General features: G+C 41.4%; 1 protein-coding gene across 2 annotated transcripts in view; it reads left to right on the top strand.

Moving 5' to 3' along the window:
- The first annotated feature begins 1885 nt into the window (after positions 1-1885).
- SMOC2 (SPARC related modular calcium binding 2) overlaps positions 1886-23975 on the top strand; it is a 146637-nt gene continuing 124547 nt past the window's right edge. For both annotated transcript variants that reach the window (XM_063307455.1, XM_063307447.1), the window contains exon 1: positions 1886-2067. In XM_063307455.1, the coding sequence (XP_063163525.1) occupies positions 1987-2067 (81 nt within the window). In that variant the 5' untranslated portion in view covers positions 1886-1986. The remainder of the gene's footprint in view (positions 2068-23975) is intronic.

Below are 23975 nucleotides of genomic sequence, written 5' to 3'. Positions count from 1 at the left end.
AAATGAACATTAGCCTGAGGATGGACATTTACCAGTTGATAAGATCTACAACAGAATAACTTTGAGCTCCTATTTATTAGCACAGTTCCTCATTCGAATCATTCTCTTGTATGTAATCAGGACTAAAGATACTATTTTTAAATTAAAGGCATTCACACATGTTTTTTCATTGGCCAGTTGTTAGTGATGGGCAGGACCTGATGTCTTCAATGGGTGGGACTAGGGCCGCAATCAGTGGGCAGAAGCATACTGTTTTCTCCTTCTGAAATTCCCTCCTTTCTTTAATACGGCTTTATCTCTCACCCTCTTCCCCCATATTTAGTGGAAATGGACAGGTGATTAGAATTTTTTGTTTAGGGCTTTTTAAGTTAAGACACACACACAGAGAGGGACACAAGTTACTAACCTCTCATCTGAAAACCCATCTCTTTGGCTTTCCATTTATCTGTGACACTATTTTTGCCTCTGGGAGTACATTCTCAGAATAAATCTGGTATTGTTCACAATTCTCTTCTAACTTTCATGTTCCTGTTCAAATTAAAAGTATCCAGGAAAAATACAAAACACACTGCAATATGAACCCTGAGATATCAGAATAAAAGATGGTTTTAAATGTCTATCACACAACTCTCCATTTGAAGTTCAGGAGTCAGATTGACTCCCCCCCCCCTCCTTCTCATATACTGTACATCCCTTTTAGGAGGAAGGGATGCAGAGATGCCAAAGTGATCTATGGAGCAATAGCTTTAAACTTTATGATTTCCTCCTTATGAAGTTAGATTCAACAAATAATCTCGTAGCACGGGGGGGGGGGGGCCATCCCGTAGCTACAAATCTTCCCATCCCTTGTGGTAAACTCAACAGAAGTTGAGGACATGGCAGCAGCTCGTTCTTTTTTTCTTAACATTATTAACAGGCTTCAGTTTTATGCCAGCATAACGCTGGCTGAAATATTCCAGCAATGCTGAGTATGAAGGGAGGGGGTTAGCATCAGGCACACATGCGCTCAATCTCCTCGCTTATCCTTAGAGACCAGACTTAGCGCGCAGCGTTCCCAAACGTCACCGGAGCCGGACGGCAAACAGCGCCCAGGAAAAGTGCCCGAGTGCCCCCTGCGTACCTTTTCAGCCCCAGGCAACCCAACCTGCAGCGCAGTCACAGACAGGCCAAAGTTTAGGGTCCCTGTTTGCGCAGGTTGACTTCTTGCCAACGGTTGCAAGAAGGCAAGCGCCGAGGAAGAGCGGCCGCAATTCGGTCGGGCTTCTCATTTTCTCCCTCTCTCGTGTTAGGCGGCCGATAAATAAAAAAAGCGGTTTGGAAATTCAAGCGGGGTCGAGGGAGGAGATGCGTCAGCGGGCGCCCTAGGACGTGGTTGGGGTGAATCAATTAATCAAGGCAAGAGCTGCAGGTCTGGGCGGAGAAAGTGGAGGCTGGACTGAGAGAGAGAGAGAGAAAGAGAAAAAGAGGGAAGGGGTGTGCGTCTGGGGCTTCTGCACCTATCCATCTCTCCGACACCTCCTTCAAATCATTCCCAATTCCTGCCGAGTTCAGAGTTGCGCTGCTGCCCGCAAGGGTACATAGCAGCAGAGCGAAAGACAGAGAGGGCTGGGAAGCTCTCTGATCTTGCTCCCGGGACGAACATCAGAGGGCAGCTCTCGTACGCCGAGGGAGGGGAACCCCGCTCGGCCTTCGCCTCTAGAGCCCGTCAGAGCGGAGCCCAGCTGCAGCTTCCCCGGCAGGCGAACAGCGGCCGCAGCGAGGGAGCCATTCCAGAGTGAGCGAACCTGCCCGCGCGAGGCAGCAGAGCCCGAGCGCGAACCGCCAGCGGGAGGCCGAAGAGCAGCGGCGAGCGCTTGTCCCCCGCAGCCCGTCGCCTGGGCAAACCTGAGGAGGGCGCGCCAAGGCAGAGCTGGAGAGGGAAAGCCGGGGAGGGCCGGGACAGTGCAAGGAGAGCTCCGCCGCTTGTAGCCGAAGGCCGGGTCGAGGATGCTGTTGCTGCTCCCGCTGTGGCTGTTGCTGCCGGAGCTGGCGCTCCTGGCGCCGGCTCAGAAGTTTTCAGCGCTCACGGTAAGGCAGCCTGGCTGGCTGGTGACCCTCCGGCTGCTTCCTCCTCCTTCCCCCTCGTCGCCGCGCCGGGGCAGCAAAGCCCTGGGCACCGGCTTCCCACCCACGCGGAGCCCGTGTGGCCAAGCGGGAACGTGCCCTGCAGCCGGGAAGCTGCGACTTCGCTGGTCTCGGTGCCCGAAGTCTGGAGGTGCCAGATTTCGGTGTTTTCAGCCCGCTTCTTCCACGCGTCCCTCGCGCGTGTTGGCGGAAGTCTTCCCTCGAGTTGGTCTGCTTGTTTTCAAAGCAAAAATAGGGCTCCAGTCCTTAATGCTGAATCCAACCCCCCTTTAAAACGCGAAATCCACAGTCGTGGCTTTTAGCTCCCTCTTCTCCGACACCTCCTCTCCCCAGTACCCATCGGATAGGTAACGTTCGTTTGAGCGGATACATTTTACTAGCAGAAATCTTAAAGTTGGCATCGTTCTTAAGAAATGGTGTGCGCAGAGACATGCTTGTTTGAAGTTAGTTGGTAGTCTCCGCGAGTTTTTCGTAACCATCTTCCCATAACCAAGGGTATCCCACAACCACTGGGTATAGATTTCCCCATGCCTAATGGGCATTGGTGTTTACATCAATTCTGTTCCGAGCATAAGGAGAGATTGAAGGAGCAGTAATCAGATTAATTAATACTGAGTAAACATCTGTGCCTTGGGAATCTTCCCTGAGGCATTGTAAAGTAATTGACAGCAATGCAGTTTGTTTAGGTTGTGTTCAGGTTATGGACACGCCGATGCTCTATTTAGGATTTATTTAATCCAGTTTGGTTCCGCTGAAAGTGCTTCGACTAAGTAAGTGTAAGTGCAAGGAAAGTGGTTAAGTGGTTGGGTTTGGCAGCTGGCAGCTTGCAGGAAACCATCGGGGAATTAGGCTCCCCGTTGAAAACTTTTTTTGAAAACCCTTTTGAAAAAGGGACGGAACGAACGTCTTCAGATCTGACAGACTGATCCTAAACGCTCTGAGCTGGGACACAGTTCAATCTTCAAAGTTTTTAGGGCAATTTACTCCAAAGGAGACCCATTTGAAATTATGTTGCTTGGAGATAGAGTTCACTCCAGTGAAAGGGACTCAGTTTCACTTTCTGCGTCGGTGCTTCCTGCTTAGCTCTGCGCAAGGAAACTGAGTAGGAAGCGAGCTGGTGCGGAATGGGCTAGATTAAGATCCAGCTTCAGCTCTGCCGGCTTATAACCACTGGGAAGGATCCAAAGGAACCTCCCTGTGCTTACCTATGCGCTTTTGAAATCAGTAGAAATTTTAAGCATTAAATCTAATGAATGAATGGATCTAATGTCTAATCCATGATTAACTTTCTTTCAATCACTTCCAATAAGTTTAACGTATCACCGACCGACTACTATATTTCCTGAAATATCAACTCACCAGGTATTTGAACTTGTTTCAGGGGTTGGAATGGATATTCATTTCCCATTAATGCACTGAGAATTCACTGAAATTGCGGGCAGAAACCCCATCATTCTTAGTAATTTCAGTAACTCTGCCCTCTAAGCAGGTATGCTTAGGAATACCCTGATCATTCTGATTTGTGAACCTTCTTTTAAAACACTTTATCCAGGCAGCTGCTGTGTGGATACTTAGAAAATTCGGTCAACTCTCCTTCCTAAACCTTCCCCCCCCCCCACTGCCCACCGCCCACCGCCCACCGCCCACCGCCCTCTACCATGAGGCAGAAGACCTTCCTTCCTCAAAGCTTCATGCTGGGGAAAGGGAGAGGAAACAGGTGTGTTGTGTGTATGTGTTCTCCCCTTGGTATGATGGGTCTCTCAGCTACATTTCTGGCCGCATATGATGCACAGAAGGGTAACTTATGATCATAGATTGACCTCTGAGCCACATTTCATGCTCAGCTCAGAATGATACCAGCTTTTTGGGAAAGGAGCCAGTTTGCCCTTGAACTCTCCCCTTTTAAAAACTTGCCCTATTCCAAGATTCCAGTTCTCAGCATCAGCCACGTTACTAGGATATTGCATATGAATTTTGCTAAAGTACAGTCTCAGTAAGAATAAATGCAAACAGACTTACAAACAAGCTATTGCTCCACATTAAAAAAAAACCAGTCGACATATAATTACTTGCTTGTCATCAACAAAAAAAAACCAGAACCAATGTTTGTTCAATACTCTATCAATTTCGTAAGACTACTTTAAGAGTGATGTCCATTTACATTACCTGGGTGTAAGCTGAATTGAAGTCATGTCCTATATATGATTTTTATGCATGCTGGCTATCACAGTTTATCTCTCTTGTACATTCCAGTTTCTTCTCTCTCTTTGTAAAAAGTCTTTTATGGGAATGGCTTTTTTTTAAAAATCCCAAGTTAACTACCTGTTCTCATTTATCTATTAAATCATTTTAAAGACTGCACACTGGATCATGAGATATAGTGTAGTGGTAGGTTTCAAAACATGAACTGGGCAAACAAGTAAGTAGAAGTATCTCTGATTTTTCTTACCAAACAGCCTCTTATTTATATCTGAAAGCATATAACAATATTGCAATATACAGCAATAATAACAATAGCATACAATTCTGTCTGACCAAAGAATGGCCAGTTAAAGTCCACTCCCCCAGTGACTTTGCAATGCTGCATTTTCATGATGATTCCTTACTCTGAAAACTTGCACTGTTTGTTTCATATTACAGAGAAGGAATGGGCAACAGATAGTCCTGATTTCCATCTCTCATTGGCCTTGGTCAGCATAGCCAATGATGAGAAGCAGTCTATCAACACCTGGTAGGTTGCTGGTTGCCCATGCCTTCACTAGATGAAGGCTGCGCTTACTTCTGGCAAATCCTTCTATACCTTCATCACTATAGAGGAACAGCTACACGGAAGTAAAAACCGCAGGTGCAGCAACCAGGTATAAAGCACAATGGGTATATAGCAAGCCTGGGTTATACATTGCTTCTGAGTTAGCTGCTTAAATCCAATGGATTTCAATAGGAATTAATTGAATACATCTGCAAACAAGATTATAGCCTTAGGGCATGACTTGAAAGCAGCCACTTACAATTGGCCATACAGCTTAGGCAGAGAGGAGGAGGAGGGTGATTGGTCCATAAGAGGACAATGCTGTGCTGATTTCAAAAAGGCAGCCATGTGGGTTGCATGTGAATTGAGATTTATATACTTACCTATAGTTTTGGACAGAAGCAATATGAAAGGTTGAAACAGCCTCTAGAGTTCTCTATATTGTGGAGTCCTTGGTGATCTCTGCACTTGGTTGTTTGCTTGCAGATGTTTCATTACCTGACTAGGTAACATCATTAGGGCACTGATGATGTTACCTAGTTGGGAAACAAAATGTCTGCAAGCAAACAACCAAGCTCAGAGAGCACCAAGGACTCCACAGTTCAACCTTGAGCTACAGATATTCTCTTCTATTATTCTCTATAGTATATACATCTGGTTATGCAGTTTAAAGACACATTTTCTCCTAGGGTTGCAGTTATGCCATCCTTGCCAGTTGGCAAACTATCCTGGGTGGTATTTGGCAAATTAGATTGTCCTAACTTGGTGATGTGTACAAGGTAGACAGTTGCATTCACCTTGTCTGTAAAGACAAACTGATTTTTTTTTTCCTACAGAGGAAGGAATATGATAGTGGATGCTTACTTGTTTCTGATAAACTGAGAGCAAAGTCACTAGTAAGGATTGATCTGGAAACAGTGACATGGTCAAGAGAATTAAAAACAGCAGTTTTATCAGTTTGCTGATATATATCCTGATCCCAATCCTATACCAAAACACTGTGTTTGTGTGTTGCTGGATTAGAATTGAGGAGGTCCGGGTTCTAGTCTTCCTTTAGGCATGGAAGCTGGCCAGTTATTTTCTCTCAACCTTAGACTGGAAAGTCAAAAACATCTCTGTACCAAACCACATTGAACCAGCATGGTAGACTGCAGTCCATAAGCTTCAGTGATGAGGCCTTCAGCCTGCAGTGGATTGATTTGGGCTGATAAAACTATCTGTATTTATATCTATATCTTTCAACTGGCATGTTTAATATCTGGATGTTGGGTGGTAAAGCTGGATAATGTGTTCGGTTTTAGTGTGGAGCGCCTGCTTATTGCAAATAAAATGGCCTTGGTAAATTATACAGGAATACATTGGTATTTGGAATGGAGGGAAAAGGAAGAGAAAATAGTTTTTTACATTTTTCATAGCTATACCTGCGGAAAAGACTTTTATCTGGAATTTGCCATATGTTTGGGAAAGAAGAAAACTTTATGAATAATATACACATTTTCCCAAAGAAACTAGAGCCTGGTCATCTATTAACTTTTTTAGTTGATTTGCCTTTTTTAAATTAATGAGTTGATTATAGTACATGCAGATGAAACTGCATTATCCTAATTTCAGTAAAGCTGTTCTTTTGATATGTTACATGAAACATAATGTTGTTTATGCTACAATTTGGTCATTGTGGTTAAGTGTTTTTTGGTTCTTTCAACAGATCATGATTTGTGAGCTACTAGCAAAATATAATCAGAAGTGTGGTTCAACATCATGAATTCAAATGGCTCCTTAACATTGGCTCTCATTGTCTAATCAATCAAAGTTTTAAGTGATTAATCTTCAAAATAAACCAATGCAGTATGGGATGCTTCTTCCCTCTGCTGGATTACTGATTGATAATTGCATTTTGATTGACTTATCATTCATACAATTTCAGGCTTTCTTACTCATTAGGACTTGGGCTAGATAATCCTTGTGGTGCTTACTAACTCTACAAGTCTATGATTCTATGACTCTTCAGCAAACTTTAATGGTACAAAATGAGCTGAGTTAGCAAAGAGCATAGTTTTTACTGATGTAAACCCAAGGTTATGGATGGACCAGTTTTGGAGAGCTCAAATAGTTACCACTTTTAGCAAGGATTGTTTGACAAGAAAATGGAATTTGCTGGGAATGATACAGTGTATGGTCAGTCTTTGTTTTATTCAATGGGATTTTGTAAGCTGCATCAAATTTATAGAACAACAGGACATTTATATCTCAAACAAATGCATAAAAATAGTTGAATTCAAGCCATGAGAATGAGCTTCTCAGTTGAAATTCATCCAAACAGTGAGGAAAGAAGATGCATCTAAAAGGCAGCTGAGCCATTTGTTTGGAAAGCTAAATAATTTGCATAGTAAAATGCCTAAGTAACTTTATGCCCTCTCCAAATAAACTCTCTCAACTAACTGGTTTACTGCAAACTTTGTGATGATCTTGGATTAATTGCAGGGGCAAAATGTTTTCTTTAAAGCTAGGTTTAAATACTGTAACTGCTTTAAACTGCATAAGATGTCTTAAAACTTTAGGTCTGTTTAAAGGGTAGGAGGTAAAAGTTGGTGCTCTGAGGAGGAACTGTATTATACACATACAGTTTATGACAGCCATAAAGTGGACATATTTATCTTAGCCTTTCAGTAAATGAGGGTTTCTGCTGTACCGTAAATGCTACCCAGGGATCATTTTTTGTGCAACTCAAAGTGGCAATGGCTGGGTCATTCATACCTAACATTCTTCAGAAGGTGTCCCATTCTCCTTGCATAGTTTCCTGGAAATGATTTCTTGGGTAAACGCTACTAACTGAGAATCTTAAACTCCAAATATGTTATAGCGTGTGATTTCTCCAAGTGCAGATCACAGTAAGTCAAATGGATATTGACAAGTTTTCATCCCGGGATGCTACTGTATACTTGAAAGCTTGCCTTCCAGAAAGTTATACAGAGGTTTTTTTCCTCCTTAAAATTTAAAAATATGCATAAGTTATATTCCATGCCACACTTTGCGCTGTATCATGACATCTCCTAATTTTTTAAAAAAATTATGTATCTTACAAAGGGGTGACTGTACAGGCAACCAATCTTCAGCTGTTCTGTGGCAGTCACTTTGTCTTACCGGTTTATCAGCTTTGTTTCCATGGGGTTCAGAGGTTTACAGCTATCTGAATGTGGTTGGAATTCAGCTACTTCTGGAGTGGAGATAGCAGCCACGGGATGGGGAAGCAGCAAGGAGGGACAGAAATAAATTTTGGCTAAGGATACAGGTCATATCACCATTTGATAAATGATGGCCAGATAGAAAAATGACTTGCTATGAAAGTCTATTGTGCAAGAGGTCCTATATAGAATGCATCAGGCAAATGAATGCATTCCTAATAATTGACAAATAATTAGGTTTAACTTTAGGTTAAACTTAGAAAACATGTGCATGTCCCGGCACTGCCAATATATTATGAATAATATTGACTGCGGTACCTAAGCAATTGTCTGCCACATAAGGGATATGACTTAAATTGCCATACTGAATCTGCGACAGGCAACTGGGATCAAGTATACCTCATCCAGCATGTCCAATTGTGGTTTAGACCGTGGAGTATCCAAGTCACATTTCCTAAGCTAAAGTGTGTGACCTGACTCTTAGTAGTTCAGGAAACATGGGTTGAGAAACAGAAACCCACTGCCTTACTAACCATCCTGATATCTCTTTCTTCCAGCATATGTTAGGTCCCTAACATTTAATGGAGTATTTGGGGAAATATGGAACTTCAGGGAATTGCCATTCTTCTGACAATATTAGAGGTCTGCATTCAGTTAGATCAAATCGCTCCAATGAAGGAGTATTCTGGAGTGTTTGTTACTCTGGGGGGAGATGGGCAGTGGCAAAATTTGATGAATAAATTAATTTGATGAATAAATTACTGCATGAAACCATTCTTCTAGATCTTTTGTCCCTCTGAACATGGCCGCAAAAAACATTTTTCACTTCAGTCTGTAAGGTCTTACTTGTGTCAATATATGTCTGCACACCTGTTATGCATGACATTTGAGGGATTTCCCTGTGCCACCCACAGTCCTTGTCCCCACCTTCTCCAACACAGAAACAGTTAAGGAAAGCATGAAGCATGAATACTTACCCAAATGGAATTGATTTGGTCTAGTTTTGATTCAGCTTCAATATGAAGAATGGAAGTAGATCAGACTTTAGGTTAATGCTGAATGCACTTGATTTTCACTCAGAATCTCTATGAATTGCATAGAGATAGCAAAGATGCAGTTCTGAGCTTTTGCAGAAATTAAGGGCCAGCATTGTTCCTGTGTTGTCTGTAATTATAAGTAATTATGGGTAACTATTGGGTGCACATGCCAGCCCTCCGCAGTCTGGTGCCCTCCAGATATGTTAGACATCCATTCCCCAGAAATGAATGGTAACAAATATGGAAGGTCCAACAAATTGAAGAGCATCAGCTGAAAAATGCTAGAATATTCAGTTGAGGTGAGCTCTAGTTGGGGGGTGGGGAGGCAGGCCATTATCTGTGATATTTCCTTCATGGTTAAGGCCCCTTTCTCTCACTGCCAATGTTACAGGTTTGTTTGTCTCTGCTTCTAAGACTGATCCATACCACATCTCCCAAAGGAGAGGTGGTGGCAAGTGATGACAGCTGGTGCTCCTCTTCCTTGCTCCTGTTAATACTTGCCCCCTTGAAAAAGGCAGGTAAACAGTCAGAAAAAGTAGTGGGGAGGAGCAGGCTCAGAGGGTTCTGCAGGTCATCAAAAACCTATCATGAAAAGGGGAGCTTGGCAGGGATCAGACAATGATTGAAAGCACTGGTGGATCACAGACTTTTAGCATATGTGCACATCAAATGGATCCATTACTGTAGACATATCCCATGTTAGGCCAGATGCACAGAAATAGCTATGAGGTGTGTTACTGTCAAACAATACAAGTACTGCTTAGAGGTTTCCCCTTGGGAATCATCAATTTATACTCTGGGGAATCCACACATGTCTCTAGAAGTGTTGCTGCTTGGTTGGTAGGTCTGAAAAATGGAAGAGATTGAAAATCATTCAGAAATATAAATTATGAATATTTATTTATTTATCTATCAAATTTCTCTGCCGCCCGTCTCGTACATGACGACTCTGCACATGCAGAGTTATTTATTTGATTATGATGCCACCTGACTCCAACTAATGATTCATAGTTTGTACATTTAAGATTGACACACACATTTTAAATGTATATTTTGATTTTATAATGCTGTATCTAAATGGCAAATTTCCATATATTTTGAGAGCCAAATCTGCAAATACTGAATGGCATGATATGTGATTTGAATTGTATATCCCATCATATTTTGTCAGTATCCCAAAGTATTTTCAGAAACTATGCAGGCCCTTGTAGAAGATTTGTCTGAACCCTATTTTAGTTACTGTGCATGGTGAATGTGCTAACTGCAAAGACATTTTTGATGGATTGCCTAGCGCCTCATTGCTGACTAAAGCTGCCACTGTAGAAGAAACTATAAATCAAACTGTGTCCAGTGAGTTTCAATCAATGACTTTTCAATGCTTCTAAAATAAGTAGGATCTAGTATTGTTAACCTGTCCAGTTCCAAAACTATCATGTGCAACCATGATAACTTAACCAAAATCTTGGCAAAGACTGGTTATAAGGGTCAGGGCTATCACATTTTTTAAAAAGGCTGTCACTAGGCTGATCTTGGCTGATCTAGAAGACTAAGGAGGGTCAGATCTGGTCAGTACTCGGGCTATACCCTAGACTGGAAGTAAAAAAAAAAGGGAAGAAGACCTGGCAAACCATTTCTCTGTTGTGATCAAGAAAATGTCAAATATGTCCATGTAAGTCATCAGAATAGCTCTTGATTTGAAGGTTACTTTGCCTTTATAGCAATCTTTATATTTGAAAATCTGAGCCCTTTAACTCCCCATTCATTTTGTATGCTCCTTCCCTCTCCCTACTCCCTATAGTATTGTTTGTGTGGGTGTGTGTGGATGTGTGCATGCATATGTATTTATGGATTCAGCAAGAAAGTCACAACAGTTAGCTAAGAACCAGTTCAATGCTCTGGCATTAGCTCCAAAATGTCATAGACAATAGTCTCGAACTCTTGACATAAATGGCTAGATATTTTTAATACATGTTTTTTGTTATAGCATGGGGTACTTTCTTGTCTACAATCCTGGGTATAAATAGGGAGGAATTAGACTGACCTTATTCTGTCTAGATCCCAACACATTAATGAGAGAGAGAGAGAGAGGGAGAGAGAGATGTAATAATCAGAAATGTATTATTAACAGTAAGGGCAAACATTAAGATCTCTTGAGAATAACAAATAGACATATGTCTGTGCATGTAATGAACACCAGATGGTGACTAGCTGATGTTCTGCAGCTTGCCATGTCAACTCATCACCATTTTTCACGGGGTATGATGATAAATTGATTTGCAATTTCAGATAGTTCAGTATGAACTATGTGAAGTTGTGAAGCCTGTTAAGCTCTGATTACCAACTCAGTTCTCTAACCTGGCCAGGGTAAATAGAGTGCTGTATTTAATCCTGCTAATTTCACTATCTTTAAACCAAGTGTTCCCTTCTCAAATTTATGTCACTAGATTAGAAATAATATGTAGAGGGAAGTGATGGGAATTTGGGAATATTCTTCACTTTCTGAGCCACTGGATTGGTACTGCCATCAAGGCACAGGACTGGCCATCTGTCCCCATATGTTGTCGTTACTTGGCCCCAAGTTTGTTACATTTGTTTTTATGTTCAGTGATATGGGAGTAAGCTTTGTTATATTCAGTGAACCTATTTTGGAGCAATAAACATTTACCACTGTCTAGAATGATAGAATCAGAGTTTGAAGGGCCATTTAGACCATCAAGTCCAACTTTCTGCTGAGTGCAGGAATTCAAATTAAAGTATCCCAGACAGACTATTTACCTTCCCCAAAGTCTTTACCTTTGACTATATTCAATGGAGGGAAACTCACCACCTTTCTAGGTTCCACTATCAAGCTGTTCTTATGTTAGAATTTTTTTCTAACATTCACTCAGAATTTGTAGAACAGCCTCTCTAGCTTGATATTTCCAGTTATGTTAACTTCAACTTCCACAGCTTATCAGCCAACATTGTACACACTGGCTGAAAATTATGAAAGGTGAAGTTCAAGGTATCTAGAGAAGGTAGAGAAGGCTGGTAAGGACATAGGAGGCTGCCTTATAGCTTTAGTAAGAGCTTTGCTCCACCTAATGGGCCAGTTTGGTGTAGTGCTTAAGGCACCAGGCTAGAAACCAGGTGAACATGAGTTCTAGTCTTGCCTTGGGCATGAAGCCATCTGGGTGACCTAGGGCCAATCACTCTCTCTCAGCACTCAGAAGGAGGCAATGGCAAACCACTTCTGAAAAACCTTGCCAAGAAAACTCCAGTTGCCAGGAGTAAGGAGTCACTTGCTGAGATGGGTGGCTATAGAAATCGAATGAATGAATGAATGAATAATAAGGCAGATAGATAGATAGATAGATAGATAGATAGATAGATAGATAGATAGATAGATAGATAGATAGATAGATAGATAGATAGATAGCTCCACCTAGTTCAGTACTGTCTGCAGTGTTACTCTCCAGAGTTTCAGACCAGTTTATTTTCTAACCCAACCTGGGGATGAAAAGAACTGCACCAAAAGACTTCTGCATGCAGATAACTTACAGTTGTTATGTGTTGGCTAAAACATGAAAACCCATACAATGTAGCATAAAAGAGAAATGGGGAAGTTTGTACTGGGGAAAAGTGATAACCAGAGGGAAGGAAAGAAGGGTAAAAAGTGAAAAGAAAGAAACTCAAAGTGTCTGAAACTCTTTCCTATTACCTCCTGTATCGGTTAGGATCTTATGCATAGAAATGAGTTTCACTGTCCCAAAGGTTTCTCCTGTTTAGATGGCTGTGTGTTTGATGAGAAAAAGCTGCATACTGTGCTCTTGAACTCCCACACTAGATGTGTCCATGTTGGTCACATCTCAATCTCTGCTAGGCTGCATGCCTCAAAGAAGGAAAAAGGACCAAGCCCATTGTTCTCTAGAGAATAGATATGATAAACCAGGAATGATATAACACCGATGCAGGTTTCTCATATGTAGCTCTGCCCTGTTCCTTTAGTAACAGGAGGGGGCTATGGGTTTCTTTCAAGGTGGCAAAATTTATCATTTTAATGTGGTGGTGATGTTTCTGCTCCATGGGGCATTATTACATTTTTGCCTTAGAAGCCTAAAGGTCTCAGGCTGCCCTGCGAATATTCTGATACTCTAGAGAAGGGAACAATTTGCATTTGGCAATGGACATTTTCGACAAGAACCCCCCAAAATGCAGTTCATGACTTTTACTTTTTGTTCTTGTTTCCTGTAATATCAATTGGCAGCTGCAGTCGAAAGGGAAAATGCTGTTTTGCAGCCAATAGAATGAAAGAACACTTTTTTTTTAAACCAGTTCTTCTGCCAGATGTTGAATATTTAGGGGCAACATTTTATTTTTGTTTCATTTCTTTTTCCCCAGCACAATTATGTGCCTTTATTACCCTGGATGGTTTCCACATCGACTTAGATTGCCCACTGAGGCACCTGAACAGAGAGAACCAAAACACAATCAAAGCCTTCCAATCTTAGGGACACATTTGGAGGGCGCCTAGAAACCCAAAGGTTTGGAAAAGTTACTTTCATTGTGATTCAAGCCAAGCCCATAAATAAAGCTCTAAGTGGCTCCAGATCTTAGTGGTTACCTCGTTAGAACAAATGGGCACTGGTGCAACCAAGGGCACTAGCCTTGAAAATAAAACATTCCCAACAAGGCTTTGCTAAAACAAATTTCCAAGATGTTTCTAACTTTGAAAAGAATATAAAGGAATGTGAAGGAATACAGCAAACCCTTCCATGATAATTAATGGAAATTGTACTGTGCATTCTGTACACACTTATTAGTCCCTCCTTGTGGGGGAAGATGGGCGGTGATAAAAAATTGATAAATAATAAATAAATAAATAAATAAATAAATTATGGGGGGTAATGATAATTAAATTTGTATCTCACCCTTTCTCTAAAAATTGCCGGTTAAGGTAGCTTACAATAAAATGCAAATTAAAAAAATTAACGTTTAAAACATGAAAATTCATTAATTAAAAACATAAGCACTCATCAGACTGAATCATGCACCAATAACAAGTGACCTTGAATGCCAAATATCTGTCTGGAACCAAAATACATCTTTGTCGGCAGTTGGAAGAATAATGGAAATGGTATTGGGTCTCCTCTCGGATAAGAAGTTCAGGAGCTTTGGAACAGCCATGAAGATGGCACTTTCCACTACATGTGCCTCTGCGTGTGCCTCACAAAAGAGTGAAGAGCCTCTTCTACGGAGGCTCCTATAGGAGAACACTTCCTTTCAAGTATCCTGATGTCACAAAAGTCATCCTGTAGAAAGCGCATTATAGCCACTACTCCGAACTGTGCAGAGTCGGCCCTACTGTAGGGTCAATTGCCTCAAGCCACAAGTGTTGGGAGGCCAGGATCTGAAGATAAGCCCTGGGCAGTCTTTCCCTTCATCCCCTAACCTCGTCTGCTGCCTTCGAGACAACAGCATGCGCAGGAACAGAGCACTGAAGAGTGGCTGCACATTATCAAATTCAGTGTGATTCAGAGAAGATTTAAGCCTCATAGTCAGTGATGAAATGACATGGTTTCATAAAGAAGTTTTCACTATTATTTTGATTCACTTGATGCATCTGCTTTTGGCCACTTCAGAAGCCAAGGCGTGCAAGAATCAAGTCTATTTGTTGTAGGTGTCTCCTCTCCTTGATTGTCATATTTGCGCTAATTCCTGGAGGAAGATATATTTTAAAATAGCTGGGCAATAACTTTACTGTAGTGGTGGGGCAAGATTCAAGACTCCCCTATTTTTGTGACATCTTGCCTTATGGAGGAATTCTGAAGAATGTACAGGCTTGCACACATTTCTCTGACATTTTTGTTGGCCCTAGTAATGGCTATGGACATGGATATATCTATGCCTATATATCTATATGCACACATGCACACATTTAGGTACACACAGAAAGATAAGATAAAAGAAGACCCTTTGCATACACTAATTGCTAGGTACGTGGGAAAATTGGGAAATAATTACCATGATTTATATAGAAATATAGTACCTCTCACCATGATGAAGAAACCAGATGACCTGTGTTCCTTGACATAATACCAGCAAAGCTCAGATGAATTCCTGTAACCATCACTGAACCTGATCTGAATCAATAATACAGTAAATATGGCAAATTTCAGACTGAGCAATATATCCTAAGCCTAAAGAAACCTAGAACAATCCTTTGCAAGAAAAATATAGCACATTCTTAATCCTGAATTTGGACAAAGACCATTGCATTACATCAGCCTCTTGACCTGGAACTCAGAATCCCAGAATCCTCAGACAGAATTGGCCATAGTTCCTAGAAGTTATAATTGGACGTTGCACATCTGGAGGCCACCAGGTTGAGGAAGCCTGCCTTGTACTTATAGTTCTGCTGCATAAAGATTAGGCATACTCATCTTTTGGAAGTGGTAAGAGCATAACAAAAATGCTATTAAAAAGTACAGTCCAAGTTTTTGGGGTGGGAGGCTGAAATGTTTTCAGAATTTAGCTATGAGTGATAAATTGGTTTCATTTGAACTTGTACTGTGTGATAAACAGGTCTTGATGATATAGTGTTCTACAAAAGGCAGTCCTGTGTAATTAAGCTACAATTTTTATTATTTTTTTTACAGAATCTGTAGTAACTGTAGATAGAGCTGGCAATATTTCAAAGTTAAATATAAAAATGCTAAAATGCTAAAAATAATTTTGAGTAATAGGAAAATAGTAATGCTGTGGCTCACTCCTCCAGATCCTCTCCCCCGATATCAGTTAATGTTGTCTTTAAAGTGGGCAATATTAGAAACTAGTTGATACGTAAAATGAAAAGCTAGATTAATATAGGATTCAACACCGAGAACCATAAATTGCATATTCTGAGACAGTGTTTTGACAATCACAAGTTTCAGAAATATGTGCCCTTTCATAACTGTAATTGTAACTTTTAGGCATTTTTCATACAAGCACATTTTCCCCTGTTACTGTCCATGCAAATCTGCAACCACAAGTCATCAAGCACTTCTGCAATCATGATCTCACTTAAAAGAAAAACAAAAAGTAAAATGGCCAGGTAGCATCTCTTAGTGGGTTGAAATCTCTGTGTACTTACATTCAGCAACTGTGATTGGATTCCCCTTCCCCATTTGGAATCGTTCCTGCAATGTCCAACATATGATTGTGGGACACTAGATAAAGACACACACCCATGCATGCAGTTCACATGGATAAGTTATATTTTTTTTGGCCTGACTTGTGAGGTTGATGAGAATATACTGTATATTATTATTTATGCATCATTAGTACTGCACAATGCATGTTGGTTGATTTCTGGATTAATGCCTGAATGTATCTTCTTAGAAAAGTTTAACTGTTTATTTGACTGTAACTTATCAATAAATCTTTGTGTGTGTGTGTGTCTCTGTGTGTGTGTGTGTCAGACTCAAAATTGCTGTTACATTAATGATCTCAACACTTTTTTTTAGCATGATATTCTGCATTATTTTTGTTCATCTCTGTTGCATTTTGTGTGATTGATCTTGAGATTCAAATATCAGAGATATCTCTCAAGACAGTATTTGTAAGCACTGTTGGGCATGGGCCATATGATGTAGCAAGTCAGCATTTGAAAGGGCACCCAGGACTTATATTATGATTCACACCTGTGATGTTGCTTGAATGAGCCACTGGAGGGAGCCCAAGAACAATCTGATTTTGTATTTATCAGCAGGGGCTGAAAACACTTGCATCCCATACTTAGTCACCTACCACCAAACTTGGCTAACACAAAAGTTTGAATTGAACTGCAGTGACCTAAGAATATGAAATGTAGAATGGAAAAGTTAAAGTGAATCACAGATATAACGTTTCTTTTTCAGTTGTTTAGTGTCACAAAAGAGATTCCACTGGAGTTTCATTGAAAAATTCAAACTATACAAAGATTGATGGAAGATTACCAGAGAGACTTGGATAGGTGTAACTTCATAGTTTTTTAAGACCACCATAGAGGAATCCCATGTATACATTGTTTGCACATAACATTCATGTGGTTAACTAGCACATAGGAATGCAATGTGCAGTAGTGGTTCAGGTCTTGGATTCAGGTTAGGAGAGACCCACATTTAGTTAGGATCTGTTAGGAGAGATCCTCCTTCAACTATAAGGCTCATTAGATGACTTTGGGCATGTAAGCTTAGCCTAACCTACTTTAGCCAGCTTGGTGGTAAGTCCACACATCTTGAAGTTGAAGTCTACAAATCTTAAAGTTGCCAAGTTTGAAAAACACTGGTCTAGATGAAGTGTCAGACGCTTCTGGTGTCATTTAATTCAATTTTACATCAACATTTTGGTTTGAGATTTTTTCACACAATATGTTCATGAGGGTTTGGTTTAATTTGGTTATATGCCCTGGAACATTATTTTACATTTCAGAATCAGAATGAAGCCTCACCTGCTATATAATATAATACGAATACCACCAAATGATCAAGAACTGTCAGAAATTGTTTGAAAGTTCAGTTCAATTTGAAATTGCCCATCTATAGTAAAGGTAAAGGTTTCCCTTGACGTAAAGTCCAGTTGAGTCCGACTCTAGGGGGCGGTGCTCATCTCCATTTCAAAGCCTTGGAGCCGGCGTTGTCCCTAGGGACACTTCTGGGTCATGTGGCCAGCATGACTCACGGAACGCCGTTACCTTCCCGCCGAATTAATCTACTCACATTTGCATGTTTTCGAACTGCTTGGTGTGCAGGAGCTGGGATGAGCAACGGGAGCTCACCCCGCCGCGCGGTTTCGAACCGCCGACCTTCCGATCGACAGCTCAGCGGTTTAACCCGCAGCGCCACCGCGTCTTCGATATATATGCCTACAGATCACTTCGATATATATGCCTACAGATCACTTGAACACAGTCTTCCTCATGTTAAATTGCTTGCATTTTTCTTTAGATAAGAAATCTGCAAATTTGAGGTGACCAAGGGTTGCACTAACAATAGGTTTGAGTAGCAGTCTAAAAATTGCACTCCCCAAAAATGGCAGTATCCAAGACAAAGAAAGGAGTGGGCCCAGAAAAAAATAAATTTGGATATCCATTTAAAATTTAAATTTAAAATGAATTAAGTACAGGTAGTCCTCACTTAACGACACTAATTGGGACTGGCAACTAATGAAGCAGTTGTTAAGTGGAGCCTCATGTGACCACCCCAGTTAGGGATGGCAGTTCCAGCAGTCCCAGTTAAACGAATCAGTCGCAGTCATTAAATGAGACTTCACATGACTACAACTTGCGACCTCCTACCAACTTCCCCATTGACTTTGCTTGTTGGAAGCTGCAGGGAAGGTTGCAAATGGTGATCATTATCCTGTGACTGCAGGATGCTGAAACCATTGTAAGTGTGAGGACAGGTCATAAGTCACTTTTTTCAGGACCGTCATAACTTCAAACAGTCACTCAACAGATGGTCATTAAGCAAGGACTACCTGTACGTGGTTTTTCCCCACTTGCATCTAATCATGGTGCAAATATGTTCCAGTAATTTTTTTTCTGACACATTTTTGTGATGATGCATTCATCTTGTCCTCAGCCCATTAGTTGTCCTTAGCTATACTGGTGTTAAAATAGTCCTCCCTCACCCCTGAAGTATCCAGAATCCAGCAGCAGTTGCAAGGTGTGTAAAAAAGATATTTTGTCATTCATTCTGCCAGCAACACTATCAGATGACCCATGGTAGATAAGATCAAGCCAGCATTTTTTGGTCATTTGAGGCTGATACAGGGACACACTTCAGCAAAGGATCGTTACCTTGCTGTGGTGCTGGAGCTTGAGCACCTCAATGATGCCATGAGCTAAACCGTGAAGGGCCACCCAAGATGGGAAGGTCATGACAGAGAGGTCAGACTAAATGCGATCCCTGGGGAAGGTAATGGCAACCCACCCCAGTATTCTTGCCGTGAAAACTAAATGGATCAGTACAACCAGAGATATGTCGGTATACCATCGGAAGATGAGACCCCCAGGTCGGAAGATGGTCAAAATGCTACTGGGGAGGAACAGAGGATGAGTTCAACTAGCCCCAGACGTGATGACGCAGCTAGCTCAAAGCCGAAAGGACGGCTAACGGCTGACGGTGCTGGTGGTGAACGGCAAATCCGATGTTCTAAGGATCAACACACCATTGGAACCTGGAATGTAAGATCTATGAGCCAGGGCAAATTGGATGTGGTTATTGGTGAGATGTCAAGATTAAAGATAGACATTTTGGGCATCAGTGAACTGAAATGGACTGGAATGGGCCACTTCACATCAAACAACCACCAGATCCACTACTGTGGACAAGAGGACCACAGAAGAAATGGAGTAGCCTTCATAATTAATAGTAAAGTGGCTTAAGCAGTGCTTGGATACAATCCAAAAAATGATAGAATGATCTCAATTCGAATTCTGGGCAAGCCATCTAACATTACAGTGATCCAAATATACGCCCCAACCACAGATGCTGAAGAAGCTGAAGTAGAGCAGTTCTATGAGGATCTGCAGCACCTACTGGACAACACACCTAAAAGAGATGTTATTTTCATCTTGGGAGACTGGAATGCTAAGGTCGGCAGTCAAATGACACCTGGAATTACGGGTAAGCATGGCCTGGGAGAACAAAACGAAGCAGGACATAGGCTGATAGAATTCTGCCAAGACAACTCACTCTGCATAACAAACACTCTCTTCCAACAACCTCAGAAACGGCTTTATACATGGACTTCACCAGGTGGACAACACTGAACTCAGATTGACTACATCCTTTGCAGCCAAAGGTGGTGGACATCTATACATTCGGTAAAAACAAGACCTGGAGCTGACTGTAGTTCAGATCACGAACTTCTTCTTGCACAATTTAGGATCAGACTAAAGAGATTAGGGAAGACCCACAGATCAGCTAGATGTGAGCTCACTAATATTCCTAAGGAATATGCAGTGGAGGTGAAGAATAGATTTAAGGGACTGGACTTAGTAGATAGGGTCCCAGAAGAACTATGGACAGAAGTTCGCAACATTGTTCAGGAGGCAGCAACAAAATATATCCCAAAGAAAGAGAAAACCAAGAAGGCAAAACGGCTGTCTGCTGAGACACTAGAAGTAGCCCAAGAAAGAAGGAAAGCAAAAGGCAACAGTGATAGGGGGAGATATGCCCAATTAAATGCAAAATTCCAGAGGTTAGCCAGAAGAGATAAGGAATTATTTTTAAACAAGCAATGCGCGGAAGTGGAAGAAGACAATAGAATAGGAAGGACAAGAGACCTCTTCCAGAAAATTAGAAACATCGGAGGTAAATTCCAAGCAAAAATGGGTATGATCAAAAACAAAGATGGCAAGGACCTCACAGAAGAAGAAGAGATCAAGAAAAGGTGGCAAGAATATACAGAAGACCTGTATAGGAAGGATAACAATATCGGGGATAGCTTTGACGGTGTGGTCAGTGAGCTAGAGCCAGACATCCTGAAGAGTGAGGTTGAGTGGGCCTTAAGAAGCATAGCTAATAACAAGGCAGCAGGAGACGACGGCATCCCAGCTGAACTGTTCAAAATCTTGCAAGATGATGCTGTCAAGGTAATGCATGCTACATGCCAGCAGATTTGGAAAACACAAGTATGGCCATCAGATTGGAAAAAATCAACTTATATCCCCATACCAAAAAAGGGAAACACGAAAGAATGTTCAAACTATCGAACAGTGGCACTCATTTCACATGCCAGTAAGGTAATGCTCAAGATCCTGCAAGGTAGACTTCAGCAGTTCATGGAGCGAGAATTGCCAGATGTACAAGCTGGGTTTAGAAAAGGCAGAGGAACTAGGGACCAAATTGTCAATATCCGCTGGATAATGGAAAAAGCCAGGGAGTTTCAGAAAAACATCTATTTCTGTTTTATTGACTATTCTAAAGCGGTGGCGCTGCGGGTTAAACCGCTGAGCTGTCGATCGGAAGGTCGGCGGTTCGAAACCGCGCGGCGGGGTGAGCTCCCGTTGCTCGTCCCAGCTCCTGCTCACCTAGCAGTTCGAAAACATGCAAATGTGAGTAGATCAATAGGTACCGCTTCGGCGGGAAGGTAACGGCGTTCCGAGTCGTCATGCTGGCCACATGACCCGGAAGTGTCTATGACAACGCCGGCTCCAAGGCTTAGAAACGGAGATGAGCACCGCCCCCTAGAGTCGGATTCGACTGGACTTTACGTCAAGGGAAACCTTTACCTTTACCTTAAAGCCTTTGACTGTGTGGACCATAACAAATTGTGGCAAGTTCTTAGCGGTATGGGGATGCCAAGTCATCTTGTCTGCCTCCTGAAGAATCTGTATAACGACCAAGTAGGAACAGCAAGAACAGACCACAGAACAACGGACTGGTTTAAGATTGGGAAAGGAGTACGGCAGGGCTGTATACTCTCACCCTACCTATTCAACTTGTATGCAGAACACATCATGCGACATGCTGGGCTTGAGGAATCCAAGACTGGAGTTAAAATCGCTGGAAGAAACATTAACAATCTCAGATACGCAGATGATACCACTTTGATGGCTGAAAGCGAAGAGGAACTGAGGAGCCTTATGATGAAGGTGAAAGAAGAAAGTGCAAAAGCTGGCTTGCAGCTAAACCTCAAAAAAACCAAGATTATGGCAACCAGCTTGATTGATAACTGGCACATAGAGGGAGAAAATGTAGAAGCAGTGAAAGACTTTGTATTCCTAGGTGCAAAGATTACTGCAGATGCTGACTGCAGTCAGGAAATCAGAAGACGCTTAATCCTTGGGAGAAGAGCAATGACAAATCTCGATAAAATAGTTAAGAGCAGAGACATCACACTGACAACAAAGGTCCGCATAGTTAAAGCAATGGTATTCCCAGTAGTAACATATGGCTGCGAGAGCTGGACCATAAGGAAGGCTGAGAGAAGGAAGATCGATGCTTTTGAACTGTGGTGTTGGAGGAAAATTCTGAGAGTGCCTTGGACTGCAAGAAGATCAAAGCAGTCCATCCTCCAGGAAATAAAGCCAGACTGCTCACTTGAGGGAATGATATTAAAGGCAAAACTGAAATACTTTGGCCACATAATGGGAAGACAGGACACCCTGGAGAAGATGCTGATGCTAGGGAGAGTGGAAGGCAAAAGGAAGAGTGGCCGACCAAGGCCAAGATGGATGGATGATATTCTAGAGGTGACAGACCTGTCCCTGGGGGAGCTGGGGGTGTTGACGACTGACAGGAAACTCTGGCGTGGGCTGGTCCATGAAGTCACGAAGAGTCGGAAGCGACTGAATGAATAAACAACAACAGGGACACAAGCATTTCTGCCAGCAGCTTTGTGTGCAAACATGGAAGTGTTTAAGTCATACTAAGGAAAGTTTGGATCAACTCAAAATATGTAATGTGAAACAGCTTCAAGTGATGTTGACTTTAGTTCTAATTTTCTCCATTCAATAGTTTGGAAGAATTTCAGTTTATTAGATAATTCCCAACTTACATTTTTTGTGATATTCATTGTAGGCAGAAGGAAAAAAAAAAAGAAATAAGAGTTGAGTACAGACTTAAATATCAAAAATAAGGACTCCTATCTGAAATCAACCTTGATGTTTTCTTGATTTCCAGATGCTTGTGGGATGCGGTATTTCTTCTGCACCATCTAAGTGTGGTTTCAACTATTTCTAGGGTTGAAGTGCCATATGAACTTCGCTTGGCCCTATGCACTGATCCTTATAGAATTTCCTGATTTTAGAGAATTTGATTTCTTGACCCAAATAGTGGGCAGTATCTGATTACCCAGAGATAAAGTCTAGTACTAAAACATATCTCATTTTGTTGTGCAGTGCTTCTCAACAATGTTTTGTTATGACCCACAATGTCTATTCTTTTCTCACCAAAGCATGAAGACAAAATAAAGATTTAAACTTTATCAAGAGGATTAAATTCACAGGAGAAAAAGAGTTATGAAATAGCAGAATGCTATATTCAGATAAAATGTATTTAAAATCACCATCCACATCAGTTTGGTGATTTGAGCAAATTTTAATGCAAGAGAATATGAACATTTCATTATCACTTCTCAAAGACAACCAATATGTTTTTCTTTCAATTCTTTCAACTGAAACTGAGAATTTTTGCCAAAGTTTGCATGTGGGAGAACTTGCAAATGCACGTTCGCACACACACACACACACATTACAGTCCCAAATATGTATAGGAACATAATTTACTTTATTTATTGATGATGATGATGATGATGATGATGATGATGATGATGATGAAAGAGTGCTGCATCCCTTGCCAGGGGCCCAAGCTGCACTCAGTGCTTTTGCCTTGTGTGCTGATAAATTTTTGAATGCTGATCTACACCATCTGGTATTTGACCTGAGTGGGGAATGAACCACTGGGAAAATTTTTCTTCTAACAATTTGTATAAATGAGAGCAATAGAATTATTATTGTTGTTGCTGTTGTTGTTGTTGTTGTTAAAATTTGTTATGGCTGCTCATTCCAGTAGACTTTTAGAAAGTGATGGGCAACCTGTGGCCTGTTTTGCACTCCCCAAATCCCAGCAAATCCTGTTATCAAAATTTGGTTGATAAACTGCCAAATCTCAGGGCATGAACTTTTCCATCTCTTTTTTCAACTAAAAAGCAAAGAGAAAAGATGTTTCTTTTGGTTAGGCTTTAGATGCCTAAAAAATAGTATCACCCCTAAGCCCTTCCCAGTTGCATATCACTACAGCAAATCCCTTGGTGATATTTTTTTAAGTGGGTCCCCACCACCCAAAATCCAGAAAAGTGCAAGATATCCAAGACCTTTAAATATTTTTAAATGGCTGGTTGAATACAGAAGTTTTTGTCTTACAAAAAGAG

Source organism: Candoia aspera, chromosome 1 (assembly GCF_035149785.1).
Source record: "Candoia aspera isolate rCanAsp1 chromosome 1, rCanAsp1.hap2, whole genome shotgun sequence".
Lineage (NCBI taxonomy): Eukaryota > Metazoa > Chordata > Lepidosauria > Squamata > Boidae > Candoia > Candoia aspera.
Note: the sequence above shows the minus strand (reverse complement) of the source record. Positions and strands in the feature narration are given on the sequence as shown.